Source organism: Ursus maritimus, unplaced genomic scaffold (assembly GCF_017311325.1).
Source record: "Ursus maritimus isolate PB19 unplaced genomic scaffold, ASM1731132v1 scaffold_10, whole genome shotgun sequence".
Classification (NCBI taxonomy): Eukaryota; Metazoa; Chordata; class Mammalia; order Carnivora; family Ursidae; genus Ursus; species Ursus maritimus.
The window spans coordinates 50,144,632-50,166,824 of NW_024423344.1; the positions used below are offsets into that span (position 1 = coordinate 50,144,632).

The 22,193-nt window shown below is 34.0% G+C and overlaps 1 protein-coding gene across 3 annotated transcripts in view; it reads right to left on the minus strand.

Annotated features, from left to right (window-relative positions):
• MYCBP2 (MYC binding protein 2) overlaps positions 1-22,193 on the minus strand; it is a 252,568-nt gene that overhangs the window by 113,126 nt on the left and 117,249 nt on the right. For all 3 annotated transcript variants that reach the window (XM_040623680.1, XM_040623687.1, XM_040623672.1), the window contains exons 29-39: positions 22,089-22,172; positions 20,765-20,861; positions 18,154-18,346; positions 17,386-17,660; positions 13,681-13,902; positions 9,330-9,521; positions 7,089-7,295; positions 6,109-6,240; positions 4,157-4,335; positions 2,179-2,321; positions 590-690 (exon numbers count right to left, since the gene is read on the minus strand). In XM_040623680.1, coding sequence (XP_040479614.1) covers positions 590-690; positions 2,179-2,321; positions 4,157-4,335; positions 6,109-6,240; positions 7,089-7,295; positions 9,330-9,521; positions 13,681-13,902; positions 17,386-17,660; positions 18,154-18,346; positions 20,765-20,861; positions 22,089-22,172 — 1,825 coding nt within the window. The remainder of the gene's footprint in view (positions 1-589; positions 691-2,178; positions 2,322-4,156; positions 4,336-6,108; positions 6,241-7,088; positions 7,296-9,329; positions 9,522-13,680; positions 13,903-17,385; positions 17,661-18,153; positions 18,347-20,764; positions 20,862-22,088; positions 22,173-22,193) is intronic.

Here is a 22,193-nt window from a genome sequence, read left to right on the forward strand (position 1 = left end):
AGAACATTACTGAGAGTTCTAGCTAAGTTTTCATTCAAAGAGAAATTTGTTCTTTGGAAAAAAAAGATTTACCTTAGATGTCTTAGATGTTACATGAAAATAACCTCGTCTCTACTTTTAAACACTTTGCCTTTTTGTAATCTGCTGTAAACTGGGTTTTACCCAGTATGTAATTATGCTGAAGAATCAATAGTTTATGATTTCCTTCACATCTTGACTATTTCACAACTGTAAAATACTCCTATCCTTCTATACTGCTATTCTTATCCGAAAAGAAAGACTTGGCATCAACTTCATAAATTACAAAAATCTAAGTTAACTTAAGCTTTCCTTACATAATTCTAAAATATATTTCTCATTCCCAAATTCTTCAAATGTAAAGCTAGTAAGTAAGCATAGTAATCCAATTAACAAAATGAAGAACAGTGAGATTTAACTGATAACTTCTATCATTTAACTTGTCTAACTTTGTGTGTTACTTGTAACCCAGGTACCTCAAAGATCACAGTGTTTATAAAGGATAGATACAAAGTCTAAAAAAAAATGATATTTAAAAAAATACTCAAAATTACAGAATTAAATTACACACCTTAGGAATAGCAGCAGCTACTGGTCCTATGTAGGCTATAATAAGGGGAAGCAGCATGGAAAACAGACTGGAAGAGCTAAGCAGTTCTGGAATGTCATCAGCTAAAAAAGGCATTAGAACTATAGTTAGAAACTAATTTCATTGTAATGTATATATGCTATACTAAAGCTATATTCTATTCTCTTGAGCAAAATAAAATTATAGTTGACATTGCTGAACACTTATAAAAGACCTGGCCCTATTCTAAGGGTTTTATATACACGAGCCATCTCAATTAATCCTAACAATAAAATACTTTTATTATTTCTGCTTTTTACAAGGGGAAACCCAGGCACACAATGTTAAGTAACTTATCCAAAATCATCTACCTGTAAAATGATAAAGCCAGGATTAGAACCTACAGTAACAGCCATGATTTCAAACCACTACAGCTGATACCACACACAGCTATATGTGTGACATGAGGCCAATTACTTAATTAGTATGTGCCTCAGGTTACTCCTCTGTACAAAAGAACAGTAACAGTACTTCCCTCACTGGCTGTTATGAAGATTGAGTTAATATATGTAAAACGCTTAGGACAATGCCTGCACATTTTAAGCACTACAAAAATGTTTACTGTTATTAAGCTATATTGCCTTCTATTTTACCACAGAAAGCATTTTGCTGATGGACATTTTAATCATTTATCTATGAGCATGGTGCTGGGAAGATAAAAGTTGAGTCTAGACTGAGATGACCTTTATATTAAAGGCCAATTATTCCCAAATACTTTTTTCTAGATTTGCTGTTGTGTCATAATAGGATGTACTTATTTAAAAATACAGTTTCTTAGCCCAATCCAAACCTCTGGTTTGGATAGGCCAAATACTCTTTATTTTTAGAAAGTTCCCCAGGTGCTTCACTAGGTGATTCCCAGGTGTGCACTAGGCTTAGGAACAAATGTTATAGATAACAGTTAAGACTGGGTGGGTAGCAATGAATCCTTTTGTAAATGAACTCCGCTGCCAGTGTGGAGGATGACCAGGTAACTAGATGGGGAATGGGAGAAGGGGGGCAATGAGACTGCTAGGACGCTATCCATCCATGACGAAGGGGACACATGCCTGCACCATGGTAGCCTGAACTATGGAAGAACAGATAGGAGAATACCAACCAGAGAGTTGCCAGTGGAAGAACTCACAGAACTCACATCAGATAAGTGAGTGTGGGTTACCCAGATCTTTGGGTGAACGGTGATACCATTACTGGAAATAGGATATATAGGAAGAAAAAGACGCCAAAAGAGAAAACAAAATGCTTTTTGATGCCTAAAGGAAGGATAAAGCAAAGACTCAGCTTAATGAAGAGTTTTTCTCTTACTAGGTTAACTAAGAAAATAACAGGTATCAGGTAACTGCTTTTGAACATTCTAAAAAATCCTGCATATGGAGAGTATGGCTGATACAAAATGAATGTATATGTATGTACAGATCTACAACGAATAAAACACTCCGGGATTCTATAAGATGGTTCCTCTCAGTAACTCTGTGTATAAGTTACAGAATAAAGAATCTAAAATATGACTATTAAGAAAATAAAAGTCTTACCATCCACAGCAAGAGCTCTGTGCAAGAGGTCTTTGGCAGCTCGAACAACAGTGCTTACCACAGAGAGAGCTCTGCTACAGTTTTTATCTTCTTCATTGGCTTTACTTAGAAGCTGGGATTGTAAATCTCCATCAAACTCACTCCTGTAACAAGAGTAACACATAAGATTTTACATGGTAGGTAAAATATGATCTAACTCTAGTTATCATATTTAGATCAGAGCTCCTCACTTGAAGTTATTTTAAAATAAGACCAAGGAGAGTCTATTTTAGGAACTGATATTTAAACAAAGGCCTGAATTATGTTAAAAAAAAAAAAAGCTGAGGGAAAAGTATTCAGGCAAAAGGAACAGTAAGATAAAGTTTCAGACAACAACAAAACCAGCAAGTTCAAGGAACAGAGTGACAAGTGTGACTGGAATGAAAGGAGCATGGAGGGTGACAGGAGTCAGATCATGTGAGCTTTGTACACCTCTGTAAGACCTTACATTTCATACTGGGAGGGGAAGCTGTGAGAGGACTCTGAACAAGGGCACATATCTGTAAGATCCCTCTGGATGCACCGTGCAGAACTGACTGCAGCAGGGCTGCAGCAAAAGGAGGGAGACTGGGTTAGAAGCTGTGATAGTTACCCAGGGAGCTGTAGTGATGGTTTCGACCAAACTGTTAATTATGGGAGTTAGAAAAAGTCAGATTTAGAACATTTTACTTTGATTAATTAATTAATTTGGGAGAGAGAGTGTGTACATGTGGGGGAGGAGGGGCAGAGGGTGAGGAAGAGACAGAATCTTAAGCAGGCTCCACGCCCAGCACGGCGCCTGACATGGGGCTCAATCTCACAACTGCAACCTGAGCTGAAATCAAGAGCTAGACGCTTAACCTACTGAGCCACCCAGGCGCCCCTAAATTTAATTAATTTTAAATTTAAAGTTAAGGGTATGTAAAGCTTGGTGGGAAACATAAATATCTAAAACACTGTATTTTGTGTAAGAAATAAAGTCTAGATAGCAGATGCTTCTAAGGGGCTCCCCAGCTTTTTGAAATATATATAACTTTTGTGCACGATATGGTTTTTTAATGTATGATTTGAGAAAGAGAATACTATTTATTGTGGTGCTATGTAACAAAAAGTTTTTCATGATTCGGTAAAAGCACTAGAAAACTTGTATCTCAGCAGCAACATGCCACCAGGAAGCTATTTAATACCTACCATTTCTATTTTATTTCACACGCAGAAAGGCAGGAGAAAAACCTACATCCAAGGCAACAGCTTTGTACAAATTGCCCAGGCAGTGTTCCCAGATTGTTTATGAAGGAAAGAGAGAAAGTGGCAAGTCTCTGAAAGTGATACACAACCTTGGTGATCTGAGGCTAAGTCAGATTGAGGGTAGATACAGTGAATGGTACTCATTACCTATGATTCTAGCTAATTGACTAAAAGAAAAACTGAGATGTGGAGACATATGTATATTTAGAAGTTTGGGTTTTTTTTTTACCCCAAATTGTTATCTTTCTTTTTTTTGTACTGTTTACATAAGGAATGGTTAAGGAACACATCATTATGTACATCAAAATACACTGCAGACTGGATAATAGGATCAAAGCAACACTAGTACTTGGGTTGAGTTGATTTGATCATCAATTTTTGGTATTTTTAAAAAGAAATGAATAAATTCCTTTTAAATTTGAAACTGTAGACCACAAACTACAAAAGTGACAATAGCACATATGTCCAAGACATAAAAATTTCAAAGACATTAAAGAAATAACGACAAAAACATTTTAAAGCATTCACCTTTACAATAAACACTGAATTCATATATTAAAATGCGATCTTTTTATATAAATTAGCACAAGTATGTGCAAGGCAGTTACACTGCATAATTATAACTATGCATTTAGCATTTTTTTACCTTAGCAATAAACTGTATGTGTCCTGTCACTTAAAATGGTCCCCTTACCTCTACACACACACTTACCTATAGTAGAGTATCTGTGGAATCTGTCCTCTGGTTTGGTTTGTGCCATTACTACTCAAGCTGCATGTGCTGAATGTGAATGTCACGCCATCAGGACACTGAACTGTGGTCATTCCTCCATCTCCATTGGCTGTACGGCTTCCATAGTTCCTCAAGCGCACAGCATACTTAACATTTTCCTTCACAATAAAGATGTAAAATATGTTTATAATGTACAAAGGATATAAAAAAACTGGGCAAATAAACTGAATTTCTTTGTCATATTTATAGATGACTTGGTTAAACACATTTTTAATCAAACAGGAAGATAAGTAACACTGATGTTTATTATTTAAAAGAAACTATACTAAGTACTTCATGTGCTTTAATCAAATTAATCCTTAAAATGACCTCATGAGGTAAGTACCATTACTATTCCTATTTTATAGATGAGGAATCTGAGGCACAGAGAAGTTAGTAACTCACCCAAAATCACACAACTAGTAAGTGATGGAACTAGTATTTGAATATAGGTAGTCTGATGCTAGTTCCTGCTCTTAACCACATGTAAAGATATTAATCATAACAAAAGATTTAAAATGCATAATCTAATATTTTTCTTTGATGGGTTTAACTTTTGTTTTGTTTTTTTTTTTAATGATTTTTTATTATATTATGTTAGTCACCATACAGTACATCCCCAGTTTCCGATGTAAGGCTCGATGATTCATTAGTTGCGTATAACACCCAGTGCACCATGCAATACGTGCCCTCCTTACTACCCATCACCAGCCTATCCCATTCCCCCACCCCTCCCCTCTGAGGCCCTCAGCTGATGGGTTTAACTTTTGAAATAATTCCAAATGTGGGAAAAAATAATGGTAAGTCTACTATATTTTTTTAAGAGACACTCAAAGACAGAAATAGTTAGGTGGACAGAAATGGGAAAAAATATTCATAAGCAAAAGCTGTCCCAAATAAGATGCGCTGTGCATAGAAAACATGAGATACAGACATCAGTGCCTTGTAATCTATGATATAAACTTCATAGTGAAGATTTTTTGGTTTTTGGTACCTAAACTCTTTTTGAGTTTGATGAACTTACCTTATCCAAAATTCTGCTCTATAATAAAAATAATAATATATAGTTGAATTCAGAATTACTCCATTCATAATTAAGGTTAAGTAAAATTTCCATTTTGCTAATTAGTTATTTACCGCTAGACAATAAAGTTGTATGAATAAACAACTTTTATATAAAGTAATAGTAACTTTAATAGTTAATACTCTATTAAGCCTGCTTTTTAAAAAAGATTTTATTTATTTATTTGACACAGAGAGAGAGAGAGCGCGCGCACAAGAGACCACAAGCTGGGGGAGCAGCAGAGGGAGAAGGGAAGGGAGAAGCAGGTTCCCCCCACTGAGCAGGGAACTGGACATGGGGCTCAATCCCAGGACCCTGGGATCATGACCTTAGCTGACGGCAGATGCTTAACCAAATGAGCCACCCAGACGCCCCAGGCCTACGTTTTTAAAAAGTGAGTTTTGGCACAATGAGAGAAGGAAAGACAGGAACTCATATTTACTGAGCTTCTCTACTGTGCTAGGCATGGAGGCAAGTACTTTATTCCATTATTTAATTTCATCTGAACAACACTACCAGGTAGGTACTATCCTTCACCATCTACAGATAAGTTCCAGAGTAGCTAAATAATGATGTCCAATGTCTGCAAGCTACTACGTGGAAAAGCAGGCATCTGAAGCTACTTCTGTCTGACTCCAAAACCTAACAATCTTTTCCACTGTACCAAATTTTAAGAGATCTTTTGCAAAAATAGAATACAGTACAATATCAGTATAGTAGTGACTCTATAAACATTTAAAGCACCACTTAAAGGAGTACTTTTCAGTACTTTTTAAGTAAGCTACATAATACTACTTCTTACTTACAAAAGAAACATAATTGAAATTACCTTTAAAGGAACAACTTTGTCAAGTCTGATTTCAGCTATATCACTGGGTGAATCATCTGTTGTATAGGTTCCTTTGACTAATTCTAGAGATGTCCATCTATGAGAATGAGTTGAATCTCCTACATGTTCACTCTAATTAAAACAAAACAAAACAAAACCCACCATATTCTTAATTTTGTTTTGTTGTTTTTAAGCAGTTTATTTTCTTGCATATAAAATTATCTATTAGCATTTCCCCACACACAGTGAAGAAAAAATTTTTGGTATGCTCAACTATTCACTTTTATCTGATTTCCTGAGGACTCTAGAACCTAAATCATATAAATGGGCTTTTCTCATTTGATGTCTTAAAACAATTCCCGATTCTTCATTAGAAGAGTGCAACTCTAATTACAGAACCTAATGAAGTAGAGAAATAATTTAAATTAACTGCTAAAAAGAATCAAGATACAGATAGATTTCTATTTATTAGGAAATGATTTACATGGTACTTTTCTGTCCCATTTTAATAAAACTTTGTGAAAACTCAGGTTCTTAAAATAATTTAGATATATTCTCTAATCAATCAATACTATCTTTACTAAAAATCATCCATTAGCACTCTCTGACAAAATTGCTTTAATCACTGATACAGGTAATAGTATCGACGTGAATATTTGTTTTTGTTTCTTAAAAAAACTACAATAGCAAAAAAAAAAAAACAAAACCCACAAACGATATAATTAGGGGCTTAACTATATAATTTCTAGTCTTTTCATCTAACATCTTCCCTGGGAGTGTAAAAAATATGAGGCAGAAGTGATCCAGAATGGCACACAATCAATCATGGAGAATCATTCTCTTTCAATTTATTTCATGTCTGCCATGACTAATGACTAGTCAGCTAACCCCTCAAAGATGTGGGCAGTCTTACTACAATAATGGTAGGTCTTGATGCACAACCCACACAGCAAAATGAACCCTGTAAGAGTGGTACTTACATCATCAACCAATACCTCTAATTCATATTCATGAATTCCACCTCCTCCATAGACAGAAAAACCAACCACAACTATTCCAGGTTTGTCTACTGAAAAACAGATTGCATCAGGGGACCCATTCCCAGTGTTCCAACTTCTTCCTTGACTTGTTTTTGTGAATCGGTTAGCACTGGCTTTAACAGAGTGGAGAGAATTAAGTCCATCAACCTAGGAACAAGCAAAAGCAATTACACATCAGTAGTCTGTACCTAAGCATTAATAACATACCTTTAACAAAAGCCCCAAATTTCTAAGAAGTTCAAAAAGATACTACATTTAACAAGTTTACTACATTAAACCTTCCTAAACGTACATTCCATAGAGATAACCCAGCAATAAAACTAGATTTTATCATTCTAAATTTACAAATCAGTATCACTTGACAGTATTTTCTTCCTATGATACAAAACTATACATTTCACTTAATTTATAATGTCAGAACTATAAACCTGTAAGTTATCATAGTAATAACATATGAATGAATTGTATCACTCACTTTGAAAAGATACCAACATTTCACCAACATTCTATGGATCAACAGTTTTCAAACCATTCGATACAGAGCTCTAGGAATTCCGCAGAGATGGGTTGTCAAGAAAGAGACAGATTCAAGTTTCCGTTCATCAGTCAGAATATCCCTCCTCTTATCTGTGAGTTTTGAAGACCTCATTTGCAGAAAATGTTCTATGTCTTAAGTTTGAATACCACTAATGTTATGATAACCTGGCATTCAATATTTGAATATATATACACAAGTACAACCTCACTAATTATAGACTCATTAGAGAGGAGCAGTGAACTTATTTTGGCTTGAAACCGCTCTCTGAATTACAGAGTCAGCTTTTGATCTAAGTTGGCTGCAGAAATTTGGAAGAACTGTAAGAGGAAAAAAATGAAGTTTATGATTCTAGCGAGAATTTCAAACTGCTCTGGGAAAGAAAGAAATATGGATGTCTAAGCCAGGACCTTTGGAAACTTCCAAAGTTGTATATTGGGCACCTGCAATTTGGGGCATTCTTTTTCATTAAAAAAAAAAAAGTTAAGCTCACAGGGGAAAACTAGCTAGTAACCTTCTGAGGGGGACTATGCATCACAGACTTTCTCTTCAAGGATCTGGTGCAGAAGGGAAGCATATTATAGGCTGAATGACTAAGTGGAAAAAAAAAAATGAACCAAATTAAAATTTTCTGAAAAGGGGTCCAATGACCTCCTATGCCAAAGTCAAAGCTAACAAAGAAATGAAGGAAGTGCTTCCCAGGGTGAAATACTAAAATATGTGCAGGTACATGTAATCATTCAGAAATCCTAAAGGCTAAACTGTCACTATGAATCTGTAATGAATATAGACCGGATGGATTAATTCAGCATGTATTCTAAAATAAATCTATAAGTAAGAAAAAGCAAAGGCTAAGAATTATAAAAGTAAAAGAGAGAAAAGATGTTATTTGGCAAGAAACTGAATACATGCTAGCTATTAAACATTCACTTGAGTGACATAAGGTATTTCACATTACGACATGATTTTCAAAACCAATCTCCTGTCTGCTTTTTTGGGAAAAAATTAGACAACTTCACTAAATTCATTCAAAACATTTACATAAATTGTACAACAGAGCGAGCAGGGCAGTGAAATGGTTAAAAATAATGTTACTTCACAAAATGTAAAGCCCTTTCAAAGTAGTTTTCTTAAACAATAATATTTGATCCTTTTAAAGTTTTGTGATAATGGCTGTACAACAATGTGAGTGTACTAAATGCCCATTTTACATATGTTATTTGTCTAGTGTCAGTCAAGTGTGCAGAACTAAGGTTTAAACCTCTTTACCTTCTCCATACCATGTGTTCACTATTAGTAGCCCCATTTCTATTACTCATTACCCAGCAATGTGAACGATTTTTGCTTCCGTTGGGACATGGCAGTGAGGTTGCGCTACGGAGCACGTAAGAGAAAAACACACAGTTTGTATTACTCTGACATCCTGGGTAAACGTGAGAGAGAGGGAGCAAGCAAGAGCAGAGAAGAGATATAAGGAAGGATAAACCAACCAAACAACTTAGCTTGAAGGTTTTGTTTTGTTTTAAAGAAAAAACAATACAAATGGGATTAAAATTAGTTTCTACAAAGCCAAAATATATGAAAAAAGAAACTATGTAGAAAATTTAAACATGTGCTTATTATCCAATTTCAAAATATAACACTACCTCAGACCCCAAGGCTGATGCTGTCAGTTCACTGACAATACTGGCCAGCAATCCACAGGTGTTAGAAACCAGGTGGGAGGAGAACAGTTCGTTTTCTCTCCTCAGGCTGTTCCTGACGGGGAGCACAACAATAACCAGCATTTTCTCCAGAACTTCACGGAAGCTTGTCATCCCTGAGATATTCTCTTCACTCTATGATACATGAAAAAAGAAAAAAGTTCCAAGATACTACTGCTTTATTTTCCTTCATGTGAGTATTCAACTGCAAATCTTATCTTTCTAGATGACACCCTTCAAATTCAGGCTTGACTCTATGTCTATAAATCCATCTAGTTGTATGTGGAATCACTGAATTTACTTTCCACTTAGAAGTTCTTTTTTCAATTATTCTCTCTATGCATCATAAAAGTACCACATCTTTACATGATGTTTGTTTCTTAATTAGCTTTGAGTTATTTTTACTTATTCTCTTATTTAACTTCTCAATAACGATCATATATGGCAGAAAAACACTCCTATCTAAAGAGTTTTTTTTATAGGACAAGATTCCAATCTAAGATAATTATTTCTGGTATATTTAGAGGTAAAACAACTCTGAGTGTATGTGCTGCCAACACAAACACAAGGTAAAACAACTGAGAAATAGTCTGTACGAATCTATTCTCTAATAAAATTCTTTCTATACATGCATGTAATAAAAATAAGGAATTTTACTACAAATACTCCTATGCAGTTTTACATTTTCTACTGTACTTGATTGCCTAAGAAATTCCAACCCCTACCAATGGAAAAATTTCAAGATAAGAAATTATAAGAAATTAAAGACTAAGGGGGAAAATATTTTTTTGTCCCAGAAATAAAGGGAAAAGATGATTAATTTAATTGATATCCAGCATGAACACTATTTATCTTTTTTACCATCCCTGGTATCTTTTAGCCCACTATGGACAGGGAGCAAAATGCATCTGATTTTATGAGGGGACCAATTGTGAGCAATGACCCTTTAAATTTTACTGTGGACTAGTGAATCAAACAACCTGGGATTTAGTTCCAGTTTCTTCATAGTGTCTCAACAACTTCTATAAAATCAGGGGAACTTATTATAAGCTATGACTGAGTTATCAAAATCACCTGGTTGCCCCCGAATATGCAAGTTCTTCCACAACACTGACGTTCCATACTGCTTTATGAGATACAGCGTATGTAACAAATATAACAGATTTCATAAAGTCATAAAATCTCACGGTAGAAAAGCGTCTTTAAAGTTAAATCAGTCTTCCCAAGACAAGTCAAATATGTAAATGAGTGTACATTCAACCCATGACAGGAAATTAAGTAACTTTTCAGTTAAAATCATCACAAGCATTATTACAAATCTTTATTAATGTACAATCTTAGGCTGAACAAAAAGTCACTTAGAGATAATCTTCCATCTTTAAATTATTTCTTTTATCATTTGAATAAGATTACCATAACACATCAACTTCTTATGTAATTAGTTTTCCTGCCTTTAGAATAATCAATTCCTGATTTTGTTAAAATTATAATTCTTCTATCCCTTACATCACTTTGATTCTCCAGAAACTTTACTTTTTGGAACTTCTCAGAAAATCAGCTTTGGCTGAAACTCAATCCCCAACTGTATTCCATAACCAATAATCTTGGAGGGGCTTTATTAGGGGGATGGGTGAAGTGTATTTATCTAGTTACCCACTTAGTTTCTAGTTAGTAACTAACAAGATTAATACAAGAAGCTTCCCATATAATCTTAAAATGGAGTTAATAGTGTCAATGTTTTAGCTGAAGAATCAAAAAAATATACATATACACAAATGCACATCACTAGCCACTTAAATTTTAGAAAAAGGAATTCATTCACCAGTGGTGGGGAATGCAAGCTGACACTAGCTTTCTGGAGGGCATTTTGACAATTTGTAGTAAAGTCTTAAGATGTTTTACTTTTACTTAAGAATTTTTCCACTCCTGATGATTTACTCTGAAAAATGATCACAAGTAGGCATAAAAATGTAGTCAATGATATTTTCAGCAGCATGTTTAAAATACTAAAATATTGGGAATAATCTAAATATGTATATATAGAGAGGGAAAAGATTAACTAAATTATGGTACACCCAAATGGTAGAATCCTGCAATATCTATTAAGAGGATAGAAGGATACATACTATCTTAGTAGAATATTAACAAAGACATATAATTATTAATTACCAATAATTACCAAATGTTTTTAGTTCTGAGAATTTTTAAATATTTTTAAATTCTACTACACTTTTAAGGAAAATATTGTAACACTAAAGAGAATTCCAAAAGAAAAACAGAATTACCCATAACTTTATCACCTAACCATTATTTTCATTTCTCAGTATTCTCTTTCAAAATATGTACTACATACATATTACAAAATACATATGCCGTTTGCATACATAGTTTACACAGTCATCATAGTATACTATAGTCATAAAGTATATATACTTTGGTTTCTGATTTTCTAATTTAAAATGTAAAAATGTCACCTTTCTTTTTTGTTAAAGATTTTACTTATTTGAGAGAGAGAGAGACCATGAGCGGCGGTGGGGGAAGGGGATGTGGGGCAGAGGGAGAAGCAGACTCCTCACTGAGCAGGGAACCAATGTGGGGTTTAATTCCAGGACCCTGAGATCATAACCTAAGACGAAGGCAGACGCTTAACCGACTGAGCCACCCTAGGCGCCCCAACATCACCCTTGATATTAAATGTGGATATGGCTATTTTTAAAGGCTGAACCCTTTTCTTTTCTTTTTTTTAAAATATTTTTTATTATATTATGTTAAAAATATGGCTATTTTTAAAGGCTGAGCCCTTTTCTATCACATTTTCTATCACATCCAAATTAAACTATTTCACTTAGCAATGAACATACAAAGGCTCTAATTAAAGTTTTCCATTTTTCCTTTTAATAAAATACACATAAAGCTTTAGTCTTTCAATTATTCCCTTGGATAATTTCCTTTGCAAATACTCACCACACCTAATACTGAATTGACAATTTATCTTGTAAGAAGATCTTCCAGGTTATAGACACCCCCTGCCCTGCCAATTCAAGAGCTGTGTTTATCTTTTTTACTCCTGTCTCAACTAGTATCTAATTATTATCCCAGTAAATAGTAGATACACAATAAATACTTGCTGAAAGATTGAAAGAAAAAGATTACTTAGACTAATTACATAATGCGAGAAACGATCTATAAATTTAGTAGGTTTCCTCATAGTCTTCGCCAGAGTAGGACTTAATAAGAGGAAAAAAAGATCATTTTTCCTAATTTTTTACAAATAAATCAGTACCTCAATTCATTCACATTTAGTTTCGTAAGGCTGAAATTTTTCCCATGTTGGCGTACTTCTAAAGTCCCTTTTATATTTACTCTTATTATTTCTACTGTAATTCTACAAAGGTATTATATTAACTGTAAATTTTCTTCCCATTCTGCTGCTGTCCTTTCTATATGTCACTTACAATTTTCTCATAATGTTTCTGTTGCTTCAGTCAACAGAAAATTGCTATTGTACAATAATTAGGATAACTATTCTTTATTCTACTGCTTTTCTTGGCTTTCCTTTTAAAGATTACTTCTCGGGGCGCCTGGGTGGTGCAGTCATTAAGCGTCCGCCTTCAGCTCAGGGCGTGATCCTGGCGTTCTGGGATGGAGCCCCACATCAGGCTCCTCTGCTAGGAGCCTGCTTCTTCCTCTCCCACTCCCCCTGCTTGTGTTCCCTCTCTCGCTGGCTGTATCTCTCTCTGTCAAATAAATAAATAAATAAAATCTTTATAAATAAATAAATAAATATTACTTCTCATCGACTTAGATATTATATATGGTTTTCTTGCATATTTAAGTTAATTTTTCTCTATAGTGCTTTCTAATAAACCAGAAACGGTTACTACTGTGACTGTTTTAGAATGTTTAACATACCAAAATGTTATAGAAAAAAATGTTTCAAAAATGTATTTCTTTCCCTCGAATTCTATCTTGGCAATCTAAAATATTAAAATATAAAAGTATCTGCAACTTTTCAAATGGTTTGGCAAATAATAAATATGTGGGAATTTATTGCATAACCCTCGCATTTTTTTTTATAGGTTAGGTTTCATTCAAAATTTAAAAATTAGAGAAAAAAATATTGCAGATTTATGGGTAAACATGAGAAAATTATTCCCCCTGAATTTTAGCTCTTCTTGTGAAACACATACTTATTTGGTAAATACCAGTACAGAAGAATAAGCACCAACTTAAATATACCCTCGTTTGTGGTTTTATTGGTTCAATATAAAAGATATTTAGGAAAAAGACCTACCTGGCTGAGTTTTTCCATATGTGCTACCAAAAGGGGAAACCGGTGAACTAGTGTTGAATCATTCTCTGTGCTAACTTGTTTAACAATTGATCGTAGTAGTACTTCTCCATCATATGCAATAGGGAAGATAGAAGTCAGCTTAACAGAAGTGTGGCACAGAGCAGACATAACAGCTGCAAGCAATCGGCTGCTTGAGGTCTTGAAGTTTGCTTCTTGGATATCCTTTTAAAAACAGAAATATGCATCCACCAAAGAAATATGGCATCAATATAAGTCACATTTTGGGGTATATAAAAGGTAAACAACTTTTTAAATTATTCCAAAATTTTCTAGGATTCATTTTAAGTGTCGTGTTATGGGATTTAATTATATCAATACTTTCAAACACAACTGTTCAAGTTACTACCCACTGAAGATGGAAAAATTATTAAATATGGTCAGGAAAAATCAGCCTCCTATTCTCAAATCAACGACTTTATGTATCCTCAGAATCAGAGTCCTCTTTAGTACTATGCTCAAAGAATGTCCTCTTTAGTACTATGCTCAAAGAATGACATCAATCAGTATATATCTAAGGCATGTCCAGTAAACAAGCACTGAAGCCACTTTCCTCCAATAATAAATAATTTAAATTGTAATTTGGTGCTACTGAAACATTTCACTAATGTTAACGTTGCATACTCAATAGCGACTATAATAAACATTTCACTAAGGTCACAAAATTATGTCATCACATTATATGGTTTATTCAGAAAAATGAGTAACATACTTGTAAATTTTTTTAAATTTTTATTTATTTATTTGAGAGAGAGAGAGAGAATAGGAGCAGGGGGAAGAGCAGAGGGAAAGGGAGAAGCGGACTCCCAACTGAGCAGGAAGCCCAAGATCCTGAGATCATGACCTGAGCTGAAGGCAGATGCTTAACTGACTGAGCCACCCAGGCACCCCAGATTTTTTAACAAAATATAAAAACTTATCAAGACAGGATATCCTAATTCACAAAAAACTGTGTACACTTTACTTAAGTAACATATCTGTTAAACCAACATTTGTTAAAGTTATTCTGCCTGTAACCTGTTCAGTGGCAAAGAAAACAACCATATGAGACTGCACATGTCGAGAAAGTTGTACACTAATTCAGGCAATAATCTTGTCCCAGGAAACTGGGAAAATGCACTACTCTGCAACAGAACATGGATGAACCTGGAGGACACTATAATGAGTGAAATAAGCCAGTCACAGACAGACAAAATACTGCACGATCCCACTTGTATGAAGTATCTAAAACAGTCAAACTCACAGAAGCAGAGAATTGTTGGGAGGAGGGGGAAATGGGGAGTTGGTGTTAAGCGGGTATAAAGTTTCAGTTATGAAAGATGAGTAAGAGCTGGTGAACTCCTGTACAACACTGTACCTGTAGTTAACAATATCATATTACATGCTCAAAACATGTTAAGAGGTAGCTCTCATGTTAAGTGTTCTTGCCACAATGAAACACGTTTAATACCAAGAATAAACTCAGTATGGAAATAGCTTAAAAAATAGTAAATAATCAAATAAAAACAACGCTGCCTACCCAGATGTCATCACTGGAATATCTTTCAAATAGGCCAGGATACCCTGGTGGGGACAGTGAATTTAGGGGAGTAGAAGGTGCTAGAACTTCCACTACAATGTTAAAAAGAAGTGGTCAGAATAGTCACCTTGTGCCTTGTTCCTGAACTTAGGGGGGTATTCAATATTTTACCATTAAGTATGATATTAACTGTAAATTCTTCTGTAGATATTCCTTATCCTTTACAATCCTAGATCGAAGAAGTTTCCTTAAATCCTAGTCTGATGAGAAGTTTTCATCACTGAATAAGTGCTAATTTTGCCAAATCCTTTTTCATTATCTATTGAGAGGATTATAAAATTTTCCATTTATTCAGTTAATATGGTGAATGACACTGATTTTTGAAAGTTAAACTAACCTTGCATTTCTAAGAAAAGCTCTACTGGGTGTGAGATATTCTTTATATTGTTGGATTTGATTTGATAATATTGTTAAGAGCTTTTGTATCTATGTTTGAGTAACGTTTGTACTAATTTTTTCTTTTAATATCTTAGGTTTTGGTATCAGAATAAGGCTAACTTGACTAAATTAGCTGGGAAATGTTGTCTCCTATGTTTTCTGAAAAAATTTGTAAAAGATTGATATCATTTCTTTCTGGTAAGTTTAATAGAATTCACCAATGACAATTATCTGGGTCTGGAGTTTTCTTAGTGGGGAAGTTTTTGATAATAAATTCAATTTTTTAATGGATATAAGGTAGTTCAGATTTTTCTATTTCTTAAAGTACCAGTTTTGGTTAAGTTGTATTTTTCAAGATATTTGTCTGCTTTATCTAAAGTCACTAATATAAAGTTGTTCATAATATTCCCTTATCAGTCTGTTGGGTCTACAGTGATATTCCCTGTTTCATTCCTGATCATGGTATTTTGTGTTTTTTCTTTATCTCTTGTCTCTCAGTCAGCTTGCTAGGAGTTTATTAATTTGGTTTTAATTTCAAAGAACCAACTTTCAACTTTGTCAGTTTTCTCTATTTTTACTTTTCTGGCTTCTGCTCTTATCTTTATTATTTCCTTCATCTTTATCACTTTCTTCTTACTTTGGTTTGCTATTTCTGACTTCTTTAGGTAGAAACTTAGATCGCTGATTTTAAACCTTTCTTCTTTGCTAGTATTATCATTTAAAAGTATAAATAAACTTCTTTCCAAGCAATGCTTTAGCTACATGTCACAAATTTTGATGTTATACTTTTATCTCTTTTAGTATGAAATAGTTTCTAATTCCCTTTGGATTTCTACTTTGATTCACTGGTTACTTAGAAGTGTTGTCCATTTTCCACATATTTAATGCCTTTCTCAATATATTTTGCTGTTGGTTTATTTAGTTCTATTGTGGTCTGAAACTCTTTAACTTTAATCTTTTGAAATTTACTAAGGTTTGTTTTATGGCCTAGCATATGATCTATCTTTGTGAAGATGATGTGTATACATGAAAATCACATGTATTCTGCACTTGCATTTTGTTTTATAAATGTCAATAAAGCCAACATGGTTGAGAGTGTTGTTCAGATCTGCTATTTCTCTACGGATTTTTTGGTCTATTTGTTTATTAATTACTGAAAGAGGAGCCATGAAGTCTCCAAGTATTGCTGTCAATTTGTCTTTTTCTCCCTTTAATTCTATCAGTTTTTGCCTCAAGTATTTTGAAACTGTGATTTGGAGCACACACATTTATGAGGCTTGCAGTTTCCTCATGAACGAGTGCTGTTATTAGCCAGCAAGTTCACTCACAGCTCTCTCTCCTGACTGTTCTGCAGATATGGGGGCAGCAGAAACTGCCCTTCTAGCGCTATCCTTGCTCTTACACACACTCATGATTGTTCTTGCTCTCCTACATGCGCACACTCACTCACAGATTCAAAGAGCAAATGAGCAGCTGCACAATGTACCTGCCGATTTTATAACTAAAAATGATAAAGCAAACAGAAAGAAACTATCCTTCAGCTTGGATTATTTAAGTCACACATACTAAACCAATGTCCTAATTTACCTTTTATTAAAGTTAGAAAGAATGAGGTAACAGCACTTTATGTTCTTGAAGAGTATTAAGTAATATATTGTATTTTCAACTAACATTTTACAAACTTAAATTACCTGATCCAAACAATTCAGCAGATCACAAAGGCAAGCCCACTGTAAGGCAGGAGTTGGGTAGAAAGAATGAAAACAGGCAGTAAAGGTATTATGACACTCCTGAAGGACAGCTTCCAGGAGACTCAAGGGTTGACTGAGATATCCTTGAGGATCATTATCCAACTTCACCATACAGTGATCAACTCCTTCTGATAAAATTTTTCTTAACAAAGTTCTGGTTTTTCCAATACATTCTGCTAATTTGCTAGTTTCTTCCACAACCGCTTTTCCTGTAGCTTTGAGGGAACAAAGCAGACTGCTAATTAAACAGAATAATAAATATGCATGGAGATATTCAATATAATTCAAGTAATTTCCTATACAGCTAAAGATTACAAGTACTCAGAACTTAGAAATGAAACAATATAGAGATTAAATGTGGTCCAAGATTCTTTCTTTTAAAAATCTAAGTGGGGGGGGGGGCAGACAAAACATTGGTTTCAGCATTCAAGTCCAAATGAGTAGTTCGAAAACTTTCTATTTGACCGAATCTGTTTAAAATAATACTTTATTAGAGTATTTTTTAGCTTAACATGACTTTTTGTTATCAACATACCATGTAATCTGTTTTATTCTTGGTAAGTAAATACATAAGGATGACTTTCTCCCCTCATTTTAGGAGAAGATTAAAGGCAACTGGGGATCTTAAACTCTTGGCTATCCCTATACAGACCTTCCCAATGTGCCCAGTATTTCCTCCATAAAGTAATTTAAAAACATGCTTCATACCTGATACCGGGTAAATTTCACAGGTATAGACACGCAATAACCTGAGACAACAGGTACCCACAAAGCGCAGTCTCTCTAGATCTAGAAGTGTAGCTGTGAACTGGAATCCTTTTAATCCTCTAAGTTCTTCAACTCCTAAAACTAAGGTGGTCCAGCTCCAGTGAAGAATACTCAACAATGACTCAAAACATTCCTAATCCAGAATATCAAAAAACAGATAACAATTAGTTCAAATGATACCATAGGTTGAATCAAATGGAAAGATGACACTGAACTTCAAAACTTTATTTGAACTTCTTTACTTAGTTTTGATTAGCCCAAATAATGGATATTTTATTAGTTCATTTATCAAATTACCATTAGGAACATCTTTGAAGCTTGACAAAAAAAGTAAAGTAGTTAGGCATGTATAATAACAGTATTCTTCAATATTTGCCTATTTATTTTTTAAATGATTTATTTATTTGAGACAGAGAAAGAGAGCATACGAGCCAGTGAGGGGATGGGCAGAGGGAGAGAATCCCAAGCAGACTCTGCACTGATCATGGAGCCCGACTTGGGGCTAGATCTCACCACGTGGCTATGACATTATGACCTGAGCCAAAACCAAGAGCCGGAGGCTTAAGCGACTGAGCCACTCAGGCACTCCCATATTTGCCTATTTAAAAATACATTTTTGTTTCCCTGCTACCAACCTATCTAGTTTACAAGTAAGGGAAAAAATTAAAAACATTTACAAATACACAATTACTTGAAAGCAAAATTAAACTGTACGCTGTTCCTGTAGTATTATATAAATAAGCCAAAGGTATTTAAAACACTTTAATAATTTTCTAATATTTTATTTAGTATTGGGTATTGGTGATAGTATCAACTTATTTTATGTCTCCATATTAAATTTTACCCTACAAACTACATCCAACCCTTGATAAGCAAGTTAATAGAAGATAAAAATTAACTAGATTTTTAAATTCTACAACAGGCTAAAGTTTAGGGTAGTAAGCATCCCTTTCAGCTCTAGTTGTACTGCATGCCTTACCATACTTACATGATGACAAATACTAGATCATCTCAAAGCAAAGCACTTACTCCCTCATCCCCACCAAATTCCAGTCCTCTGGTATAGTAATACCAAAAATAAGAGTTGATAGTTTAGCTTTTCAAAGAAATAGTTGAATACATTTCTTACATAAAGATAACAATTACCTAATGACCACAAAACCACTTAGACATAAATATCAAAAAATTATTAAGCCCAGAAAAAGGGATCACTGAAAAAGACATACAAAGTCAAGAGACTTATTTGGATCAAAAGATATCAAACTGATCTTAATACTAAAAGGATGCCAAGATACCAAGAGGCCAAAGTTCTTGTAATCTTTTATTGCAAGAACTATCTCTATAAACTACCATAGATCTTTTGGAAGGTCATTTGGCATGATATATCAAAATTTAAATCAGCACACTTCCAGTACAAATATTCACTTAAGTACATAAGTAATCAAAGATGCATATGGAAGGACATAACAGTAAAAAACAAGAAACAAATAGTCCTTTGACTATTAAGGGTTGAATAAATTAAGAGTACAACTATTCTATGGGATGCTGTGCAAATACAAGAAAAAGATTAACACAGAGCCAAATATACTAACATGGATTATGTCCTTAATACTACGAAAATTTTAAAAAGGAAGATGTAAAACTTTATCTTTACAAACAAACAAGGAAGTTGTATAGCATACTGTATACATAGACTAACAAGTTTCTGTATGTATAAAAAATGGTCTGGAAGGATATACATCAAAAAGTAAACAGTAATAGAGTGATGGGGAAAAGAACTTTAGTATAATTTTAATATAGTTTTATCCTCACTCCACCTTCTTCCCAACCAGGAATGTGTATTAATCCTATGATTTAAAAAGCTAATTAAAAAAGAGGACAAAAAAGCATTCATCCTACACAGTTCACGCACATGAAAAACTACCAACTATATTAATAAATCACACTCATATAGTACCTTACAATTTAAAAAGCATTTTTGTATCCCTTGTCTCATTAGAAATTCATAATGATGCTATCACACAGTTTATTTAGATAACTGGCATAAGAATGCTCAACTAATAAATGAAAGAACAAGAACTCAGACTTCCTGGGCAGACATACCCATGATCTTTCAATTACATCATGTTGGCTTTCCATTCTACACGGGCAACCCCAGTAATGTAGCATGTCTTTAAATGTAGAATGTGGATGGGCAGGTAGTTCAACAGAATCCTTAGTTAGATACACAACTCTTCTATTTAGCTCCTCAAGCATTAGGCTGGCACTTTTTGTCAATATCAGCCTTAACTTTTTCTTCCACTTTTTAACTCCTTCAGCATATGTCTTCATACATGATTAACAAGAAAACCCACCAATTATATCAGTTCATGTTAAAGTCAGCCAACATCTCTATTTTTCCATTATTTAAACGGCATACTCATTGGCCCAGGAAAAACCAAATCTGAGTTCATAACACTGAGATAAACTCTTAGAAGAGTGGCTAAATGCTAAACACCAAAATGAAACGGAACATTGGACAAAAAACCTGAAACTTTAAAAAATGGCTTACCACTGAGACAGTTCTTGCAAAAGATCTCTTTAAAATGTGCACAGGTTCGCTGGTTTGCTGTTTGCCTTTTGAGGCACTGCCATCACTGGTTGGAAGTCTGAAGGTAGCAGACACACACAAATTTATGTTGAAAAGTCCAATGACATTTTTCTTTTAAAAATATACATTTTTGTAATAGCAAAATATGCTACTATTAAATATTAAGTGCTACATTATTAAGAAGTTATTCCACCAGTGTACCCAGGAGTAGTCTGAGCAACTTGCTATGTTCATAATGCTACATGTTACAAATACTAACTATAATAAATTGCATAAAAACAAACAAAAATCTCCACTTGGGAAAAGTGAGGTTTATACCACCTAGAATCTTAAAGTGATTACTAGAGAAGCAAGACATGAGAGATAGTCACTGTTCTAGAGGTATTTCTTTAGATTTTTTTACTACTCAAAGAAAGACATTTTTTAGTGAGGGTTTATATCTATTTGAATTCTTCATTCTAAATATTATTGCAGTAATCTACTCGAAATAGATACATAGGCATATGCTTCCATAAATGTCTCAAATAACATGAAGTAATTAAAATTCCTAAAAAATGTTATAAATATAATAAATATTATCACATGGACAAGTTATTATTTGGTATTTCAAATAAAAGGAGGAAATTTTTCAGCAGTTAAGAGATTTTCTTTTTCTTTTAAGATTTATTTATTTGAGAGAGAGAGAAAAAAAAAGAGAGAGAGTCAGGGGGAGGGGAAGAAGGAGAGAGTTACAAGTTACTCAGCACAGAGCCCAAAGTGGGGCTTGATCCCACATCCCTGAGATCACGACCTGAGCTGAAACCAAGAGTCGGACACCTAACTTTAGACTGTGCCACCCAGGCACCCCTCAGCAGTAAGGGATTTTCTATTCATTCCATCACAGTACAAACAGGAAACATAAGACAGCAGCAAATCAATCAGGCCTACATCTGAAGTCCCCATCTAAACCCCAATATCATTTCTCTAAGACACATTTTTATTACTTTGTAATATTTTGAAATGGGTATGAAAACCCAGATTAAAAAATAAGTTATTAAAATACTGTTAATGGCATAATACAGATAATCTGAGTTATGAGGTAAAGTTTAAAATTAAGCTCAATGTAGATGTTTAAAAATATACAAAATATTGTGTTTTTGTTAAAAAGAGCTATATTTCTACTGGTATATTATAACTTGCTGAATGCTTCAAATAATTTCTTTCATTATGTCACTTATATTTTATAGTACCCTAGATGATTATAACAAAGGACTAAATATTAATTAATTACAAATATGCTAAATACCTGTATAATAATTGAGGTATCTGACCAGCATTAACATCTGTACCATTATTCGATTTCTTTGAACTCTTAAATTGGAAAACCACCCTAAGAAGAGAAAAAATAACA